At 38.6% G+C, this 21759-nt stretch overlaps 3 protein-coding genes across 3 annotated transcripts in view; 1 reads left to right on the top strand and 2 right to left on the bottom strand.

Moving 5' to 3' along the window:
* LOC144628305 (cilia- and flagella-associated protein 100-like) overlaps positions 1-21759 on the bottom strand; it is a 94771-nt gene that overhangs the window by 59042 nt on the left and 13970 nt on the right. The window lies entirely within an intron of this gene.
* Positions 454-13637, bottom strand: LOC144667189 (uncharacterized). Its single transcript, XM_078528597.1, has 11 exons — positions 13502-13637; positions 11353-11570; positions 10545-10674; positions 9227-9458; positions 8643-9031; positions 6463-6694; positions 5305-5711; positions 4148-4385; positions 3348-3538; positions 2121-2324; positions 454-969 (listed from the first exon to the last, which is right to left on the bottom strand). The coding sequence occupies exons 1-11, from the start codon at positions 13635-13637 to the stop codon at positions 728-730; spliced, it is 2619 nt and encodes an 872-aa protein (XP_078384723.1). The 3' UTR covers positions 454-727.
* On the top strand, positions 15757-21084 carry LOC144627980 (small nuclear ribonucleoprotein F). The gene is made up of 4 exons (XM_078486009.1): positions 15757-15862; positions 17053-17178; positions 18020-18084; positions 20787-21084. The coding sequence occupies exons 1-4, from the start codon at positions 15857-15859 to the stop codon at positions 20851-20853; spliced, it is 264 nt and encodes an 87-aa protein (XP_078342135.1). The 5' UTR covers positions 15757-15856; the 3' UTR covers positions 20854-21084.

The raw sequence follows: 21759 nt of genomic DNA, 5'->3' as shown, positions 1-21759 counted from the left end.
TCCAACATACTGCAACATGTTGCAACAGGGTGGCCAAACGCGTGCAACATGTCGTACACAAAAATGTTACGATATGTTGCGCTTAAATGTTGCGTGCGTTTGGCCGGCTCCTTCCCAACTTTTCACAACATGACCCAACGATGTTGGGATATGTTGCGTTTAAATGTTGCGTGCGTTTGGCCGGGCCTTTAGGTTGTGTCGGATACGTCCTTGTAAAGCCAAGGTCTGCTAGGGATAACTCGCCCAGCCGGGACAATCTACTATTTGCCTCCAACAAACAAAATTTGTCCACAATGCAACAAAATCGACTATTTGGTAGGAAAAACATTTTATTCATTCAATTTTTCTTTATGTTGAGTTGTACCGTGCAGTAATAAAACTTTGCTTACAAGACGATCTATCTTGTTTGGGTATCCCTCTAGAGCTACCTATCCTTTTTTTTATTATTTTTTTTTGCCACACCTCCTTATAAATAGGAACTCAACACCTAGTGCGAAGGACCATGCAAGGATAGGTCAATTACAAAAAATTCCTAAAAAAATTAACTAAAGACATTCATGTATTTACAAAACAACATTATCTTCTTGTTCTTCAGGAAGGTTTTATCGTACAAGCAAGCCCGGTTTCTGCTGTTTGGATGTGCCGACGCTAAAATCATTATACACAGCCATTTGTCAACATTGACACTCTATAGAGGATATGTAAATAGTGTTCCTTTTAAGGTAAATTACTCAGTTATCGCCAGTAAGTCTGAAGTAATCGAATGCAAACATCCAGAAGCCTTCACACTATCATAAACAGGCAACTTTGAGTGCGAGTCTTGAGTAAGCGCCGAATCATAAAGACAGCGCCATACTTTTCCAACTTGGTTAAACTTTTTATCAAAAAGTGCTCTTATAGTTGGTCCACAATCAACTGACGAAAATCGGCCTTGACAGTAGTCGTCCCTTTTAGCTTGTAGTGTAAAATCTGAAAATGATAATAGAATAACGTTGGTCCGAAATTCAAACAGAATTTCAAGCAGTCCTTAATACATTGACACTTGAATTAGGTTGCCTATTTTATTAACTTTTTAATCCATTAAACTAGTGGAAGCAACAGCAGTAGCAGCCGCCGTAGCAGTAGCAGTAGCAGCAGCAGCAGCAGGAGCACGAGTAGTAGCAGTAGCAGTAGCAGCAGCAGCAGGAGGAGCACGAGTAGTAGCAGTAGCAGTAGCAGTAGCAGTAGCAGTAGCAGTAGCAGTAGCAGTAGCAGTAGCAGTAGCAGTAGCAGTAGCAGTAGCAGCAGCAGCAACAGTAGCAGCAGCAGCAGGGGCACGAGTAGTAGTAGTAGCAGTAGCAGCAGCAGCAGCAGCAGGAGCACGAGTAGTAGTAGTAGCAGTAGCAGCAGCAGCAGCAGCAAGAGCACGAGTAGTAGTAGTAGCAGTAGCAGCAGCAGCAGCAGCAGCAGCAGGAGCACGAGTAGTAGTAGTAGTAGTAGTAGTAGTAGTAGTAGTAGTAGTAGTAGTAGTAGTAGTAGTAGTAGTAGCAGCAGCAGCAGCAGTAGCAGCAGCAGGAGGAGGAGCACGAGTAGTAGTAGTAGTAGCAGTAGCAGCAGCAGCAGGAGGAGGAGCACGAGTAGTAGCAGTAGCAGCAGCAGCAGCAGCAGCAGTAGCAGCAGCAGCAGGAGCACGAGTAGTAGTAGTAGCAGTAACAGGAGCAGTAGCAGTAGCAGCAGCAGCAGCAGGAGCACGAGTAGTAGCAGTAGCAGTAGCAGCAGCAGCAGGAAGAGCACGAGTAGTAGTAGTAGTAGTAGTAGTAGTAGTAGTAGTAGTAGTAGTAGTAGTAGTAGTAGTAGTAGTAGTAGTAGTAGTAGTAGTAGTAGTAGTAGTAGTAGTAGTAGTATTTGTGGTGGTGGTGGTGGTGGTGGTGATTGTTGTTCTGGGAGTCGTAGTCGGAGGTGTAGTGGTAGTGGAAGTGGTAATGGTGGTGGTGGTGGTGGAAGTGGTAGTGATAGTGGTGGTGGTGGTGGCAGCAGCAGCAGCAGTAGTAGTGGTGGTGATGATAGCTGGTGGTGGTGTTGGTGGTGGTGGTGGTGGTAGTGGTAGTGGCAGTATGATAGTGGTAGAATGACAGCCTTACCTGCCAGGGAGCATGCTGAAGGAGTGCTTATCTCTATATCCCCAAAAATGTTGTTCTTAAAGTTATACCAAGCGACTGCATCTCCACTCCATAATCCGCATCCTCTCGACATCTGCTTTATTATGCTACTGGTCGTTACAAAACTCCATACATTCAATCGGCTCATAGTTCCGTAAAACGCCTGTGAAGTATCAAAGCCTCCTCCTTTAAACAAAACCAAATTTAAGAAAACAGATAATTAGAAATTATAGGTTTGCTATTTAGGACACTCCATAGTACAATTTATCAATATCCATACACTAAAACTCGTACCCTGACCTGGATTAACACGAAAGATTCATTATCGAACATTTTGGAAGTGAACTCGTTGAAAGGTTTGTTTTTTCGGTTTTCAGTGAGAGAGTGGGGCCACGGCACGAAAAGTTGAATTTGATACATTTGACTTGAAGGGGCGACGTAGTTTCAAAAGGCGGTTTTTGGCGAGTTTGTGGCACGCTTTTGCCGTCTGTAATTGTCATTAAAGAAAGTTCGCCTTTGAAATTTAACAAAGGAGTGATAACAAAGGTACCGTGAAAAGTTGACTTTGACTTGTGTCAAAACTACTTTTTGATCTGCGTCTGAAATCTCTTAATAACTTTTACAAGCGTCAAATTCCTTTCCCGGCTGTTGATGCCAATCCAAAGTAAGACAAATCTGGGACTTGGTCTTATTCTGAGAAAACGAAACTGAATGTTAAAATTGAGAGAAGAAACAACCTCAGAATTGATTTCAATTGTGTAGTTTGAAAATCGTCATTTCTCAAAAAGAGCAAATTGCGAAAGCATGCAAACAGTCGTATTCGTAAAAGCTACACAAGTGCTACGTACAAGCTTTCAGGACACACTATTGACCTTGCAAGAGACAACGTGAAGTCAACTCTTCTAAATAATCTCTTTTGTAAACCTCTTATCTAAGACAACGAGTACCTCGTACATTTTAAAATAAACGTACTGACACAGAAAGGGACATGTTGCAGGGACATAAAGCAGGGACAAAATCACAATCTGTACTTTGTCCTGCAGGAGGATGTGTTCCACAATGGGTCCTGTCAAGGAAACATGTCTTCGGCACATTTTGTTATGTGTGTACTTGTTATTTTGTCCCTGAGCCATGTCCCTGTACTTGGTCCTTTCGAGTGCCATCACCATAATTTGTCTTTTAGTTAGGTACAAACATTAGCTACAATACCGTAAGAGTCTTGTTCCTGGCCAAGAATGAACTTTCCATTTCCGGCAATTGTCTGACCGGTTTTGTAGCCGGTTACACACTCCAACGTGCTCCCGTCTACATACCAACACCTCTTTCCATTGGAACTTTGCCACGTGGCACAAATGTGATGCCACCCATTGTCATGTAACGAAGTTGACACAGTGTAATATCTAAGTGATGACGTAAGGGAAAAAATTATGATGTCACGTGTATCAGTAAACAGGTTTCCTTAAAGTCGCTTTCCCCTTTTTTAAAACCGTTAAGCCTGGGTCTTATACAAATCTATATACCTATACCTCCTGAATGCCTGCAATACCGTGTCCATCCGGCTGCCGAACCCGGCTGCCCTTAATACCGTCCTAACACTGGGACCATGTGCTGTAATCACAGATTATCTCAGTTCTTTACTGCCGACATGATTTCTATTTCACCCCTGTGGGTACTCCCTATAGTGGCTGGTGGTATTTAAACTGAAAGGACAGGGATGTCGCGAATTGGAGTATACAAAAGAGTAGCGGGAAGTGTCATTTAGGTATTTAAAAGTGCCTTTTAAATATATAGAACGGACCCACCGAACCGTCAATTCATCATTTAGAATTTTCAGTGTTTTTAAAACGAAACTGCATCTCTTTTCTTTATTTGAAATTGAAAAAATAGATGCAGTATCCCTGATCTGTTGATATGTGACAGGGTACCATTTTCTATCGAAGGTATATAAAAAGGTTACCTTTCTTTCAAAAATTGGTATGTTATAGTACGGGAGAAAAATGTCTACTTACTGAAAGTCATATGCGTTGATATTAAAGGTCAGTTTCAAAGTACCAGGATAATAACCTAATGCGATTGCTTCATCAAAGGAGCTGGTAGCGTAAGAGAAAAAATAAAGTCCATCAGAGCCATGTGAAGTCTTTATCCAGAAACAAACAGTAAAGGCGGTTAGTGACGGCATGGAACTGTACTCTGCATAATTAGCGCTTGACTTGGATGCAAAGATCATGTCAAAGTCACTCTCTTGGGCTGAAAGAAAAAAATAAAATGGGAATGTTCACGGCAATTTCTCTGCAATGATACGTATAGACAGATGTTGATTCAATTAGATGTAGCTTTAAAGGTTCTTATGTTTGTTGTGGTGTGGTTGGTGCGGTGTGGTTTGGCGTTTTGCGGTGCGGTACGATATGGTGTTTTGGGATGGGGTAAACTGTGGTGTGGCGTGATGTGGCGTGGCGTGACGTGGTGTGGCGTAACGTGGTGTGGTGTGGCACGGTGTGGTGTGGTGTGGTGTGGTGTGGTGTGGTGTGATTTGGTGGGATGGGATGTGATGTGATGTGATGTGAAGTCATGTGATGTGATGTGATGTGACGTGACGTAACGTGCTGTGAAGTGTCGAGTGATGTGATGTGATGCGATGTGAAGTAGTAGAATATCATACAGTAAGACAAGGTGAAAAACGTACTTATAGTGCAAGAGAAAATATAAGGATGAGCATTATTTTTTAATTGCTGTATTGTAGGAGGAAAGGTTATATTTAAATAAACGAATATGGGATAGTGACTATATATGTAAATATGTTAGTCGTGAAACAGCAAATAGGTAAAAACTTAGTTCTAATGAAAGCCGTATGTTAGATATTCCAAATCGTGGAAAATTTTGTGGACACTGGGAGCCCCGGCCGGAGACTTAGAAACAGTTTGGCCAGGGAAATTAGTCGTATCCTATCTTTTAAAATGCACACCTTTTTAGACTTGCTTTTAGCTTTATATTAGTCTTTAGATTTTGTATCATGATCATCACTACTTCGTATGTTTTTATCTATGTAAAGCGCATTTGATCATTTTTATGAAATTTGCGCTATATTAATTGTAATTATAAACAGATCGAGTTAGCCTTACCTTTATGAATAATAAAATATAACTAAGTGAGTTACCTATTGCCTCACCTGTGAGTTGCATGTTGGCTACGTCTTGCACTATTACGTTCCCATTAATCAATGAAGTGCGTATGTCTTTCCATGAAATGACGTCTCCATTCTCAGCACCAGGACTCCTCAACAGCGCCACAATCGCCGAACCATGTAGCACTGTACTCCACATGTTCATTTTGGCAAGCTTTCCGTGATAGCTATACTTAAGATTATGGTTACCTCCAAAGTCTCTTTGACGCTGCCCAATGCGCAGAATCCCCCCACTGGGAATGGTTATGTCGACCTTATATCCGGAGACGTCGTATTTTAAGACACCATCCAAGAAAAGCTGGGTCTTGCCGTCCACATTTGTCCACGTGATACACACGTGGTGCCAAAGATCGTCAACGATTGGTGGTTGGTGATAGTTAATGTCGACGTTACTGACAACAATAAATGAATTATAAAGTTGGAATTAGCCCAATAAGCAGAATCAAACCATTTGCAAGGCTTTAAAATGTGGAACGTATTTCATACGTATACGAGTAACAGTTGTCTTTGACTTAAGCCCTTGACTCAGGGTAGATGTGCTAAAGGGCCTCTACATCTTTGGTAAGCCATCAGCGTACCTTTAATTGCGTACCTCTGATCAATATAAGGACGCCTTTGCCTACCCTTGACGTTTATCAAAGATGAGTGGAAAGTACCTCAAAATGTAACGATGAAGGAGGAAAGTAGCTTTGTTTCGCTTTAAATGTGTAACTTACTTAAATTTGACGGGCGTCAAATCCTTGGCAATGGGATTTTTTACCTTTGACATCCTTTGCCAAAGTTAGTCATCCATCTTTTGATGCAAATAGAAAGTAAGACAAAGCCAGCTGTTTGTGCCGTGCCGCTCTCCCCCTCCTCTTACATTTAATAAACGCAAGAATATCACGAGAGGAATACCTCTAAACTTGCCACCATTTTTTTTTTTTAAATTGATTGTTTCCTTTTTGAACCTTGGAGCCTAGTACACATGTAACAGTGCATTATAATAGTAAAGGGTCAGTCGTCAAAAACTTTGATATGGATACCAAAGGAACAAACAGAGTGTTTGTTTTATAGAGGTAAATATCATATGAATGTTTAGTTTCTTTCCATAATAAAGAGGAGTCCATTTGGACAGGCTCTATCGTGCACTGATTGGCATACCTTGAATCCATGATGCGTAGATTAAAATCTCCATTATCACCTGTATAAATCGCAAGTGATCTGACCTCTTGTGTTGTGGCATATGAGATTATTTCCCCGTGCAATTGACCATCAAAGCCTCGCTTCATCCAGAAACAAAAGGTAAACTCATTTAGAGTTGGTAACGTGGGTGTATCGACGTAGCTGGTAATTTTGCGTGCAGGAAAATCCAAGACAAATTCGCTTTCAGCGACTAGAAGAAAATTAAAATGACAGGTCTCAGTGGAAACTGTTGAAATTAAACCGTTAAAAGTGATAGTTATAGGCCTGGCTTTAGACAACTTCGATTCGTAAGGGGTTTTGGGTGGGCTTAAATCCAGGGGATACGGATTATAAGCGGCATAACAAATTTAAGTGGAAGAGGCTTATTAAAAAAATAAACTTTTTATACGCACATCTTGTTAACCAAGTGCGAAAGCCAACTTGGGAGAATGTCGGCCCGAGTTCTTGATAGCACGGATCAAGCGCACCGAGGTCCGTATAGTAGACCGAGGGCCCATATTCTTTCATTACGGTCCCGAGCAAGCTTAGTTAATAAGATATTTATTACACGACTTTCAAGAGAAATCAGTAAGCTAGATCAAAATCGGGCTATCTTTGCTCACGCTTTATCACTGAAACAAGGTCGGTGATTTTTTTCATCTCCACATAGGTAACTCATTAAATGACTGCGAACCGTCCTTAATTTAAGGAAATTTCACTGGATCAGAAGTTCAAAAGGGAAATTGTGTTAAGAGGTTATCGTCGAACTCACATACACTTTTCTTGCTGCTCTGTAGAAGTCTTAAGGTTGATACGCACATGTAGCTGGGACAAAATAACAACTTGTACACGCACAAGGAACTGTAGCGTGACATTTTGCAACGACATATGCATGTTGCATTACGCAACCATGCGACGTGAAGCCGCAACATATATGTCCTTCCTAAGTTTTCTTGTGCCTGTACATGTTATGATTTTGACGGTCCCTGCTTCATGTCCCTGCAACATGTCGCTTTAACATGTCCTGGTAATATGTCCCTGTAACATGTCTCCGTCAAATGATCTGCAACAAGTCCCCGCAACATGTCCCTCCAACATATCGCTAAAGCATGTCCCTGCAACATTTCCCTGCAACATGTCCCTGAAACATGTCACTGCAACATTTCCCTGCAACGTCCCTGTAACATGTCACTTCAACATGTCCCTGCAACATGTCGCTACAGCGTGTCCCTGCAAAACGTCCCTGTAACTTGTCCTTACAGCATTTTACTGCAACATGTCCCCGTAACATGTCCTTGCAACAAGTCTCTTCAACATGTCCCTGTAAAATGTTTCTGCAACATGTCCTCCTAACATGTTCCTGTAACATGTCCCCGTAACATGTCCTTGCAATATGTCATTTTAACATGTCGCTACGGCATGTCCCTGCAACATGTCCCTACAGCATGTCTCTGTAATATGTCTATACATGTCCACGTAACATGTCCCTATAACATGTTTCTGGAACATGTCCATGTAACATGTTCCTGTAACATGTTCCTGCAACATGTCCATGTAACATGTTCCTATAACATGTTCCTGCAACGTGTCCATGTATCATGTTTCTGCAACACGTCGCTGTAACATGTCCCTGCAACATGTCCCTTCACATGTCCCTTCAACATGTCCATTTAACATGTCCCGGTAACATGTTCTTGCAACATGTCCCTGTAAAATGTCCCTGCAACATGTCCCTGCAACATGTCCATGTAACATGTCCCTGTAACATGTCACTTCAACGTGTCCATGTAACATGTCCCTGTAACATGTCCTTACAACATGTCCTTGCAACAGTCCCTGTAACATGTTCCTGCAACATGTTCATGTAACATGTCCCTGTAACATGTCCTTGCAACATGTCCCTGCAACAGTCCCTGTAACATGTTCCTGCAACATGTTCATGTAACATGTCCCTGCAACATGTCCCCGTGACATGTCCCTTCAACATGTCTCTGCAACATGTCCTAAGAACATGTTCCTGCAATATGTCCCTTTAACATGTCCCTGTAACATGTCTCTGCAACACGTTCATCATTATGTCCCTGCAACATGTCCCGTCAACATGTCCCTACAGCATGCCCCTGTAACATGTCCCTTTGTGTGTAAGCACCGTTACGTACCGTGAGAAGCGCAGCTTTGAGGTGAACGGATCTCAGCGTCTCCATGTATACCATGTCGAAACATTCTCCAGTCTATAACATTCCCTAACTCTTGACTGCATGATCTTGCCATCTCTATGATCTCGTTATTCGGCATCTTTGTGTTCCATATGTTAAAAGATCCGACGTTACCCCTGAATGAATCGCCAGAATGAAATCCGCCGCCATAAACTTCCTGTTTCTGACCAACAATTAGTTTTCCAGGACGAACGCTCAGAGTTTGACGCCAGGCGGTACCGTGAGCTACCACAGCTCCGTTAACGATAAAATCCCATCGACCTTCAACATTCTCCCAGCTCCAGCAGATATGGTGCCACATGTTTTCAACTAAAGGAGCCATATAAATCATCCTGACGAAAAGATAAATTTGGGATAATTTTACTATAATGGTTCAACAGCTACAAAGAATATCAGATAATTAAATTTCCGAGCCTGATTATATTTGCATGTACATTGGGCTGTCAGCCATTTTATCGGCAACTTTTTTAGCAAAAGGCAAGTTTTTTTTTGTTGTTTTATACACCGGATGGGAGATAAAAGGTTACCTTTGGTGCTCGATCAGTTGCAGGTAACATCGCTCCATTTGTGGAGGCCATCTCATTTTCAAATCCATTTTGCCGTCGGGTGTCATATAAGAAAATAAAGTTGTCCACCCATATGAAGTACTGTTCATCCAGAAGCACAGAGTAAACTGCTGTAACATTTCGTTCATTTCACTCTCAATATAATCTGTGGTGCTTTCTTTGGGGAAGACAACTTCGTAATCTTGAGCGGTACCTAAGATAATTCACAAATAACTAGTTAACATTTGTCTGCCATTACAAACCCAAAGTACAAAATAATCTCCAAATATTTATTTCCAAAATGGAACAGACTTACCTTATTTTTGTTCGTGTGAACTTAGTATGCAAACAAACAAAATGTTTCGATATCTACTGCTCTGCTGTATACTAAAACAACTATTCCCCTCACTGTGGGTATATAGCGGTGGATGTTTACCTCCAATTGAAGAATAATTGTTGAACGAATTAATGCAGTTTTTTTTTTACAAAACACTGCTGGTATATGTGATGTATTCATGATATACCAGGACAGCAGAGAATGGTCTTGAAAATAAGCACAACTACTTAAGGCTTTCCACAAGTTGCTCGACAACTTTTTGTCAACTTTTCATATTTCGACCAACTTTTTCCCCTTTAAGCAACTTTTTTTTCCTTTCGAGCAACTTGTTGCATTTTGAGCAATTTCTAGACCGAAGATCTCCGAAGATTGTCCGGGTGTTGTCCGAAGTCCATACGAACGCTTCCGAAGATTAACGAAGTTTGCCGAAGATTTTCGTGGAACATCCGAAGTCGTTTCGACTTTCGTCTCATTCCCCATTAAAACATTACACAATTAGTCAGCAAACATGACGTCATCGATATCTTCACGATTTTTTTCAGTGAAAGAAATTCTTTGCCTTATAATGTTATTTACATACTTCTGTTGCAGTGAAATTTCATGAAACTGCTTAGAAATCTTACCTTCAAAGGGAAATTAGCATATATTTGGAGAAATTTTCTTGATAAAAAGCAGCGTTTTGGGTTTTTTAGAGCAACTTTCGAGCACCTTTTTCATCAATTTCGAGCAAAATTTTGAATAATTTCGAAAAACTTTTGAATAATTTCGAGCAACTTGTGGAAAGCCTTACAACTACTTAACTTTGAACCCGCACTAATAACGTGTAGCTACCGCATTGCGACTTCAAATTAAATGCCCTGCAACCTCCTTGAACGACAGCCGTCCCATATCTGCAAGCCAAAAGCTTGTTACCTTTTAAAACTAAGTGCATCTGAGAAGCTAGGCGTTATACTTCCTACTTACTGGTCCAGTTCTGACATTTGTCGCCCATCCTGCCTTCAATACACACACACTTGAACCCAGTTCCTTCCATACAAGAATCCTCGCACGTCCCATCATTTATACACGGTGACGATGCACAACCACTGGGCACCTAGAATAAAAATTCACGAAAATTTCTCACTCACTTCATGCACATCACACATCACACATAACACACATCATGCACAACCACTGGGAACCTAGAATTAAAAATTCACGAAAATTCATCTTGATCGCAGAGGTTTAACTTCTGATGACTGACGGATGTTTGCAATATACGAAATTGTAGATGTGAAAGAACCCTGAAGGGATTTCAGTTGCGCGACGACATATCAATTGTTTTTTTCAATACTTTGGATAGTTTATCTTGAGAAAATGTAGGTGTCACTCTTAAATACGATTAAGCCAGCTAGATTAAGTGGGAAAGTGAAACTGTTCGAGGAGAAAACTTTGGAAGAAGAAAAAAGAACTGAAAATGACTAAATCCTGAATAAGCTTGGTTTAAATTATAGTTATACGCTTTCAAACAACGATTGCATTGAACCAAGTACGTCAGTCCCAGGGGATTAGACACCGAAATTGTAATCATGAAAATGGAAGACTAAAAGGTTAATGACGTTATTCGCGAAAGTACGTTGTTATGTTTGTTCCCAGGCCAGTACCTTCTGAAGTTTGATACCTGGGCTTAGCCACTGACAGGGTAGCCTGAAGGCTCAAGATTCAAAAATTGAGTGCATGACAGTAAAAAAAAAAAAAAAACATTTTTCTGGTAATAACATGAATTACTTACGTTTTTTCCTGTTCCATAGTAGGAGTATCCTTCTTTGTCTGTCAAATTAGTTGGCTTCGTTTTTTTACTTTCACTGTTTAGTTCGCATTCATGGAGTGCTTTGTTTCCTTCTTCGTAGTTGTACGAAGCACACCGCTGGTCATTCAGGCACTCGAACGTGCAATCGATTCGTGAGGGGACCTGGGACTTAGAGATCACATAACCATCAAGCACAGACCCTATGACATCAAATAAAGGAGATCCGATAACATAAGATCTGTTAAGCCCTGTCTATTATAGGCCCCTTCGAGATTACAAGATTCGAGGTTATGATTTACAGAAAAATTTAAAAGTGAATAATTAGAGATAATTAGAGATAGTTAGAGAGGTGAGTGGGCTCTGGGAATAGCCAACATTGCCTTTAGTTTTGCTTTACTTCGCTCAGTGTTAGGTTTTAAAACCTCGTTCCACTTTCTCAGTCAATCAAAAGTAAAACCAAAACCACGTGTTTTCCCGCGCTTAGTGATAGCTACATGCATGCATGTGTGTTCTGATTGGCTCACTGGATTGTCTGTGTCTTTTGTGATTGGTCGGAATGATCGAGAATGACAACCTCGGTTTTGGTTTTTCGAAACTCAACTGAAAAGCGCCCTATAGATTGCTTTGACAGTAAGACTAAAAAAAGTGTCGAGTCTGTCCTGTCTTTGTGTGAATAAAGCTTACGCCGCATTTTTTTACAGACGTGATAAAGGATTGCAGTACAACAATTGAAATGTTATATTCTTACAAACCACCATTCGTGAACTATCCAAAAATATTGTTGTTAAACAATATATTAAAATAAAAATATTAATATTCTATAAGCTTCGTTTGGTAAAAATAAGTTAAAGACACAGCATGACTAAATAAAAAAAATAAACTCGAAGCCTAAAAACAATTTTTTTTTCTTTCGGAATGAGTTCTGTGAAAAAAATTGTAGGTAATTCGGCTTAAGTGGGATCTGACTACCTTACCAGAACCTTAAATCAAAACTAATTTATGTTTTTCGCATAAAACTAGCGCAATTAAACGCGGCGTAGTGAGTAAACTTTCTTCTTGATATAGTGAACAACTTAACCAAGTATGAAAATTAGCGATTTTTCTAGTTTCCATGGGGTAATAAAATAAAGTCGGACAAAGTTTGATGTTTTGTCCCATCCAGTTTTGGAAACCAAAATAACATTAAATTCACTAAATAAACAATTTGCATTTGCTCTCTAAGAATTTGGTGTCAGCTTAAAATACGTATAATTTTATTATATATTTTAGGCCAAACGTACTCGCCAAAACCGCGAAACTAATTTAGAAACTTCTTATAAAATGAAGTCTGACACAGTTGTGGGCTTGTTCCAAGCAAGTTGAATTTACTATTTTCGTAATTTGCATCCGCTTGTGTGGGCTAATTTAGTTTTTGGTTAAGTTCGCCAAAGCCGCTTGAACTAAAAACAAATTTTCTTTGATGTAAAATCAAACTTTATTTCATCTTTTTGCTAAAAACTGCTTATTTCAATTTCTGATAATTATGCCATCTGACTACTTTCAAAACAACGGTTAAAAGTTCCATTTTTCCTTACATTAATTGATCAAAATTATTTTTAAAATTTTAAGAATTTTTTCCCACGGGTCATAAACCAACATCGACATTTATAAACATTGCAAACCTTGGCTTGAATGCACAGAAAAAGGTTAGAATCTTCCTTAACAGAAAACCTAATCCGTAGGCAAAAAATAAAAATTTTATAACTGAGGCAATGTCTACGGTAAAAATCTCTTCCTAGGTATTTACCTTCCCCCTTCAAGAAAAAAAAAACAACGAAAGCGAAAAAAATGACTGAGGCAAGTTTGAGGCGGTCTGCCTCGAAGCGGCTACGGCCCTGCTTATTAAAAACCCTGATCGGCAATTACTGCTATTAAACCATATCTCTATTCAGTCAATTCCTATGCGTGGCTCGAAAATCGTCGTTAAGGTATACAAAAAATTTGAAAATGTATAATTTTATACTTTAGAACTGATTATTGCTATCAGTTTCAATCACGCAGAAACGAACTCCGGTTGTGAAACAATTTTGACTCCAAATGTTATAATTTCTTTCAGGTTAGTGCAAAGGTAAAAAAAAGTAAAAATTCGTACCTTCGATGCGAGTATCAAAGTTACCCAACCTGCTGCATTTTCCTCGGTATGGTGAAAAATCTGCCAGTGTAAATGACACTTGAAAAAGGAATAAAACAGCTACTGCTTTCATTATTTTTGCCTTTAACAAGGTCATGATGTTTTCCTTACTGCTAACATTTATTTCTGCACTGCATTAGTCTTGCTGTACCAAGCGCAAATTAAAACGTGGGATTAAAAGTGCGATTATAGTCGTCTCTAAGTAAATGGGGAAAATTGAATCTATCGTTCTATTGTGTAGAGAAATGTTGTTTTGCAAAATGCGTCACCAATTATTTATGCCTTAGTTGTCTTCGTTTGCAACTCATACAACCATCGCTGCGGGTAACTGAATAAAGAGTCACAGCCGGGCATTTTGTTAATTAACTTTGTTAATTAAACATTTCACAAATTTATAGATCACCATACTTCATAGAGGTCGTAAGGAACCTCCCCCAGATTCTGATCAGAATCTGTTTTATTTTTTAAAAAAAACTTTTTCTGTCAATAAGTTTAAGCACCTTTTAGACTTCCGCAAGCGACAGCCTTAGCCATAGAAAATTTGACAATTTTAAAGGAATCTTTTAGCAAGTGATTTAATTTGTTTCATTAAACTATTCTTCTTAACCACAAACACAATGGAACCTACTGCAATGGTTTATTGAGTCCCAAAGAATACCCTTGGCTCTTGGCAAAAAAAAATCTGCATACATGACGTCACAACTCCATGTGAAGTCCTCTGTTTATCAAAACGTTAAACGTCAAACGTAATTAAATTTGTCTTCTTTAATCCACATATATGGATTACTTGTAAATAGCCATTGCGCAAGGACCACTTGAACAAACTGAAGTGAATTCTACCTGGATGTTTGTCAAAATCAGAATTAGTGTTAGATTTAATAAAAAAAACAGATTTTCAGCTGCTTCAGTTACATCACCTTGAAATTTTTAAAGTTTGTCATACTTTTTAAGTACGCTGATATTTGTCAACCAAACTAATTTGTTTTCTCTAATAAATTGCGTGCAAAATTACTTTTATAAGTGTTAATCAAGGATAGTCGGATTAACTAATTATTTTATTAATTGGGCCTAACTATAGCTATACCTGGTCTTAACTTTAATTACCAAGCTCTGAGTATAATTGAACTCTGAGTATATATAACCAGGGCTCAAAATAATTTTCGGGCAGTTGCCGGTCATGGTGACCGGTCAAACAGATTTTAGTTCGGTCAAAATATTGGAAATAGTTTTAAACTAGCAGTCGCTTTTTTGTTGGTTGAATCATCTTTGTTCGCGTAGTATAAAAAGACCTGCCATTTCTTTACTGTTTTGGCTGCGAATTTTTTGAATAGATGTAAAATTTAAACATCTCCCACGTTGCTTTCTTTCTCTCGCGCGCTCGAAAGAAATGCCTGGTTACCAAGCTTCGAACGTTCTATCGAGCACATTCTATTCGTTGACATGAAACGTTCCGCATAATACTGACTTGGAAGAAACTTCAAGTTCAATGTTTTACCGCATTGGAACGACATTTATACTATATGTATTTCGGATTAGGAATTAATGGTAAAACTTTGGAGTTATCTAAAGGTTTGAACGTTTGAGAGTTTGCTCTGGTATATCAGTCACACTCGATGAAATAAAAATGCGACACTTATTCTTTTTTATTCTTTCTGAATCCTTTTTGAAAAACTTAACCTTTTAATCTCAAAGTGCGGCCTATCTAGCTTTATCTGTGGGTGTTATCCGCTAAAAATTAAAATGTTATTTATTTTCTGGCCGTCAGTTATAAGCTAGTTATTATTTTGAAAGCCATGTTTGTGGCCGGTCAAAATTACCTATAGAGACCTATAGAGAGAAAGGCAATGGAACTTAAACACACTAGAATCACGCTTAATTGCTCCAAAAATCACATAGGAGACAAGCCAACAGACAAAGGACTTCAGGTAGGGGGGTTTTTTTATTGAAAACTCGTTCTCATTTTTAAATTAAAAAAGTAGGAATCATTTTTTCCCATACAAATTCTTATAATTTCGCTGTTACGCAACGGCCGCCGTGACGCTCAAAATTACATGTACAACACTCGCAAAACGCTGAACAAGTGTAACACGGTCTACATCTCCCCTGGAGCTTGGGGAGCTGGGGGTACCTGTGCGGCGAGTGAAATGGCCTGGATACGAGAAGACCATTACCCATAGTTCAGTGCGACTTCAATGCTCTATTTTCATGACCGCTGACCAAGTTGAGAAAAACGTTTTCAAACGTGACAAGACCGAAGCGCGTGGCTTTTGGTTTACAGTAATTTTGCAGGTTTATTTTTTACCTAAAACTTCCACTATGGCGGTAAGTATATTGGTTTTACTCTAAACAGGTCACTTACTCATTAAGACGTTGCAAAACGCCGTAAATATATTTTGCATATCTTAACCAAACAGTCAAAATTGGATGTCATTAGAGGCATGCACAAGATCGAAGGATTCGAAATCTTTTGTATTTTATAGAGTTCACGTTACCTAGGACTTGTTTCCTTGCCTTCATTCCATCGTTTGTTTTTTGTAACTAAATTATTTTATAAACTCACCCTTTGTGGTGTGCTAGCCTAAGAAACGTTGAATAATAATGGCGGCCATTATTGCTATAAAACCTGGTTTACATTTGTGAGATACATGTACATGTAGGCACAAGCATTTAAGCCCGGGCCAAACGAGGATGAGAGTTGATGAGTTCAAACTCTCGCTCTCGTTTGGCCTGAAACTCATGCACTCTCATCGACTTTGACAGTGCTCAAATTTTTCATGAGAGTCAAGAGACTTTTTTCATGATAGTCGATGAGAGTTGACTAAAACTCTCATTAGAGTCAACTCTCATCAACTCTGATCCTCATTTGGCCTGGGTTTTAAGTGCTTATGCAACATCAGTTCTCACTTTTGAAAATTGCAAGCACAAGGAAGGAGAAAGTTTATTTTTCTTGTGTTTGAGTTTATCGTACATCTTTTCACACACAATTTATCTTGAGCTTATGCTTGTGCTTTTCTTGTGCTTAAATACTGGAAAAGTCATAAAAATACAGTAGGGGTATTTTGCAGAACGCAGAATGATGGTGACAGAACGGTGATAGTACATGGTATAATGCCCTAACTAACAAATAAAAAGCTAACTGTAAGCAAACCGGAGTGAAAGCTAACTGCAATCAAACCAATGGTTAAGCTAGCCGCAAGCAAACGGGTATGGAAGCTAACTGCAAGCAAACCGCAGACCATCATTCTGCGTTCTGCATTCTGCGTTGTGCAAAATACCCCTGCCGATAAAAATATACAGTGAAATTCCAATTTCTTGGAACCGACCAAGGGAAACGAAAATTGTTTAGAGAAATCGGATGTAAAATTGCAGTATTGGGGGAAGGGAAACAACTTCTGGTTCAAGTTGTCAGGAGTTCAAGACATTGAGGGTTTGAGAAACCAAGATTCCACTGTGCAGTAATACTGCACACCAAAATGTCTTATATGATATTTGTATTACAAATTTCTCCTCAGACAATGCCTTTGAACCCTAAGCCCTTTCTCAATGGGCTGACTGGCAAGCCAGTTATAGTCAAACTCAAATGGGGAATGGAATACAAAGGATATCTTGTGTCTGTTGATGGCTACATGAATCTTCAGGTCAGTTTCTTTAAAGCATGAGTACACAGTACAGTGTACAGTTGAACCCTGCTATTTCGAATTGTCAAGGGAAACAAAAAATAGCTTGAAATAGTGGGAGTTTGAAATAGCTGATACAGTAAATGACTAAAAGGCAAATCCAAGGGAAATGGGTTTTAGTTGGAAATAACAGGGAATTTGAAATATCCGAGTTCGAATAAACAGGGTCTAACTGTATACAAATGTATAGAAAGTTTTACAGGCACAGTATTAGGTCTTTTGTGTGCGTTTGGGTTAAATTGTTGTATGTTTTTATATGTTCTGCCACACATAACTGACTAAATACAATGCGCATTAACCAGAAATGGACACATGTATTTCTAGTAAATGTCTTCTTTGGTTGTTGATTAAATGTCATCACCTGGCATTTTTTTATAGTCACAAAATCATAAACACTCAAGAATATGCACACTAATTGAATTTCAGCGCAACTGCTTAAATGCAGTTTTGATTGTGTTTGGCAGACTTAATATGTTCTGCCATTTGTAGAGCACTCATCAAAATTACTTGATTCTGATTGGACAAGAGCAGTGAGAACAATTAATTGCAAATATTGTTGTTTCTTAGAGTACCGATTTCTCTTCTTTCTGATGTTGAAATGAAGTCTTCTGAAGATTGCTAAAGTTTACCTCGAGGTCTTCCAAAGACTTATGAAGTTGATCCACAGACTTCCAATGGTTTACAAAGTTGACACAAATTTTTCCAAAGATTTTCAAAGTAGTAGTCAGACCTGTTTAATGTTCACTTGTGTTCAGTGGAACTAGCTTGTAACTTGTGAGAATGTAATATGTTATTCTTGCAGCTTGCCAATACAGAAGAGTATATTGATGGTGCCCTGACCGGCAACTTAGGTGAAATACTTATTAGGTGAGTGTAATACATTGTAACTGCATGATTGTGTGCACATGCCTTCTTTTATTTAAAATTTAAGAAATACAAAATGTGTTGCCAAGTTACTCTTAAGCTTCAGAGACTAAAAACTGTTAAAACAATAATTATTGGCATACAAACATGGCACTTTGTACATGTGTATGTTGAGTTTTTGTATAATTTTTTTTTTTCAAATCAACAACTTTACTTGAAAAATTAATACTTTGGCTACTAATTTATTTATACTTACTTATTTATTACAATTTTATTAATTACACGACATTTCCAGAGAAATTTCTCAGAACAAGTTTCCTGAAACAAGTTAATCAGTAAACACTACATTGTAGTTTCATGTTATATGCATAAATTATAATTATGTCAACTTTAAAACTAAGGGTTTAATTTATCTTCATTGTTGTTGATTAATGTATCCTGAAGTTATCAATTCCTTCTACCACCCCTTCCCAAACTTATCGTGATAATGATTATTTAAATTTCCCTTGTCATCTTTGAGCAATTCTGACAACAATTTTGGAACATTAATTTTGTCTGAAAGTTCAATGTAAAACAGCTGCTTACTCAGTTTGTCTAACGACTAAGGCTTTATGAAAAATAATGGTAATAAATTTTTTTTACTTCACTGTTTAAATTCCTTTATGATAGAGTTCCATACCTTAAAACCCCAACCCACTTTGCTCTGTGCAACCTACACTACTTTCATAATTAAAAAATATATTTTTTTCTACAAAATCTTGGGTTATGATCAGAAGCTTGGGTGAGTTTCTATTATGACTTTAAGAATAGCAGGAAATACAGTGTAAAAGAGCAAGATTACTGATAATTTTTATAAAATGGGCAGCTTAAAGAAACTAACATTGTATTGTACTGTGTGTTCAAGTGCAAGTTAGACTTAATGTCAGTTTGAAAATTTGACAAATTAAGGGGATGGGCAAGGGTTGCTTCTAAAGTGCAAAAAATGTGGAAAGTGGTAATAGTACATACACTGAACATATACATGTGCAAGCGTGAGAAGCAACATAATGCTTTGATGTAATTAATTTTTTTTAAGATACAGGGCCCCTATGGAGACCAGCCTTAGAGCTGAATGGGCTACCCTGTGTAAATAAAGTTTTACTGTACTTTTTATTTATTTTAATAGCAATGTTGATTTTAGTTTGATTGCCCCTGCTCAAGTCATGCTTTTCCCTTCAATTGCATGGCTTCGCGATCTTAATACAACTAAATTATGGTAACAGGCTTGACAATATTAATACTGCATTCAGTGATTACTGATATAGAACATGGGTGCCATGTGGATCGTCTGTCATTATAACAATTTTGTCAAGCATCCTTTTACTGGGAATTTATATGAAATTTGCCCTCAGTTTTGTGCATGCTCTATAATAATTATTATGTCCCAACTTGTCCCTGGTAGCTGAGGCAAAAATTAATATGCCTATTGTAAGCACTTGTTTGGATGCAGTTTACTTGCTACCAGGGTCACCCACCGCCCTCCAGCTTCCTCCTTCCCTCCCTCCTCTGCTATTCATAATGAAATCTAACAGCCATGATTGTACAATAAAAAGGATCGGAAAACACCCTTCCATATAATAGGCCATTTTACAGTTGTCTGCTCAGTGACCTGGCCTTTGAATGGAAGTGAGGCTGGAGGTGACCTTGTTTTGATACAGACCTCACTGCTTTTGTTGTGTAAATCATGTTGTTTTGATGCTAACTAGTTTTCATTTACATGATAAAGCAGAGAGGTTTGTATCAATGCAAGGTCACCTCCAGCCTCACTACCATTCAAAGGCCAGGTCACTTTGCAGGCAACTGTAAATGGACTATTATCATAGAATTGCAGAATATGCAAAACCTTTTGACAAAATGATTGCACGAAAAAATACATTGTTGAATTAACATTTTGATAATAATATTATTGTAATAAATGAGTGATATTTCTTTTCTTATTCCTCCCAGTAGTTTTTTTTTTCTCTGAAAGGAAAAGAAAACATTTTCTTTCTATTTCTACCAAGTTATAGAAACACTCCTGAAAGTTTGGGAAAACTCAAAAAACTTTCCAACCGGTGGCTCAAAATTCCACTCTTTCTATTTAACAATATTGAACTCCAAGACTGTGTTTTCTGTGAGCTATCACTATCACTCATTATAGACAAGGGCGAGTAGTTGAATTGTTTTAGTAGACTCTCAAGAAAGATGATCTTATTTAGGGTGCCTACAAGGTGCAGGGAACTGTCATACCGAAATATAGCAGGGACAAAATGCTACATGTCGAAATCTGCCACGATGCGACATGTTGCTGCAATATGTCCCCGCTTCATACATGTAACATTTTTTGTGTCTGTACAGGTGATTCTAATTTGCCCCTGCATGTTGCCAGACATGTTTCTTCATATGTCTGTGCCTTTAAGAGCACATTCTACATGTATCAGGGGGAAGACAATATAAGAGAACCAAGATCAGATCTGCAGATTTCCAATAGAAGATGCAGTGTCTACTACACTGTCCTTAAAGCCCTTTCCAATATTAATTTCCCCATATGTGAGCTTGCACGGGAAAACGTATACTAACGACTTTCCAAGAGGTCGACTTGAAGCAAGCCTTAATGTCTAATTAAACTCGATAGAGGCACAGAAAATGTTTTCAATTTCTTAATTTCCATCCAAAATATTTTTCAGGTGTAACAATGTTCTTTATGTACGTGGAGTAGATGAAGAAGAGGAGGACGGAGAGATGAGAGAATAATTTGCATTTATCTAGGCTACAAACATTTTTCCTTGTATCATATTTATTACTGTAAAAATTGTAGGACTATATTTTAGTTTCTTTTTCTACTCAAAAGGACACATTTGCATGGTTATACGCTTGCTTGCATGTTGCAAAGTTACGTTGTAAATGTGTTTTTGAACGGTTTTGAAGATCAATCACACGATCCCTTTTCATTAAAGAATATTTTGCAAGTGTTCATTTCATTAACAGTTTCGTGACGTGATACCGTAAAATTCCGGTTATAAGCCCTGGGCTTATACAACTTCGTAAGGGATTTTGGGTGGGCTTATGAGCGGAGGGGCTTATATCCGGGAGGGCTTATAAGCGGAATAAAAAAACGTTTCGAAACGATCCACGGGATTGTTGATCGAAATACGTTTTTAAGTTAAAAACGCATAATAAAGCAACATTTAGCCCTGTTCAGTACTTAAAAAAGAGTTAAATGTAAAATAAGAACTGCCTCCTCCACAGGCTTTTCCAAGGCCCATTGAGCACGGATTCTGATAGAGAGCGAGTGGGAGGATTGGGAGCGAGCGCGTAGCGCGAGTGGGAGGATTTTCTCCCAACGATCGCGAGGGACCGGGGACGAGGCAGAAATAAGAAGGCATCTAACTCTGTTGACTTACAAATGCTAAACACCTAACTATACACTTCCAATACTTCTCACTAAATGTTTCTCATTCGCTTCATCCTGCGAACTATAATAGAATTCCCAAACGGAAAGCTCCAAAGCATCGCGAGCCACCATAAGCGCTATTTTTGCTCCCTTTTCAAAGTCGAAATGTTGTTTACTCCGCTTCGCTTTTAGACCTTTTAGAAATGAGCCTTAAAAACAGTTTCTCGCAGGTTTCGTTTCCTACAGATTCGTAACAAGGAAACGTT

This window comes from Oculina patagonica, chromosome 10 (assembly GCF_052425735.1).
Source record: "Oculina patagonica isolate OP01 chromosome 10, crgOcupat, whole genome shotgun sequence".
In the NCBI taxonomy this organism is placed as follows: domain Eukaryota; kingdom Metazoa; phylum Cnidaria; class Anthozoa; order Scleractinia; family Oculinidae; genus Oculina; species Oculina patagonica.
The sequence above is the reverse complement of the archived record's forward strand: the minus strand, read 5'-3'. Positions and strand labels throughout refer to the sequence as shown.

Bases quoted from the DNA above. Each gene is read 5' to 3' on its own strand.
- LOC144667189 (XM_078528597.1), bottom strand. From the start codon at position 13,637: ATGACCTTGTTAAAGGCAAAAATAATGAAAGCAGTAGCTGTTTTATTC. The intron at 9,459-10,544 runs GTAAGTAGGAAG...GAATTATCTTAG, and splicing joins CAAATGTCAGAACTGGACCA to GTACCGCTCAAGATTACGAA. The intron at 6,695-8,642 runs GTACGTAACGGT...ATTTTCTTCTAG, and splicing joins TCAAAGCTGCGCTTCTCACG to TCGCTGAAAGCGAATTTGTC.
- LOC144627980 (XM_078486009.1), top strand. The intron at 17,179-18,019 runs GTCAGTTTCTTT...TTATTCTTGCAG, and splicing joins ATGGCTACATGAATCTTCAG to CTTGCCAATACAGAAGAGTA. The intron at 18,085-20,786 runs GTGAGTGTAATA...AATATTTTTCAG, and splicing joins TTAGGTGAAATACTTATTAG to GTGTAACAATGTTCTTTATG.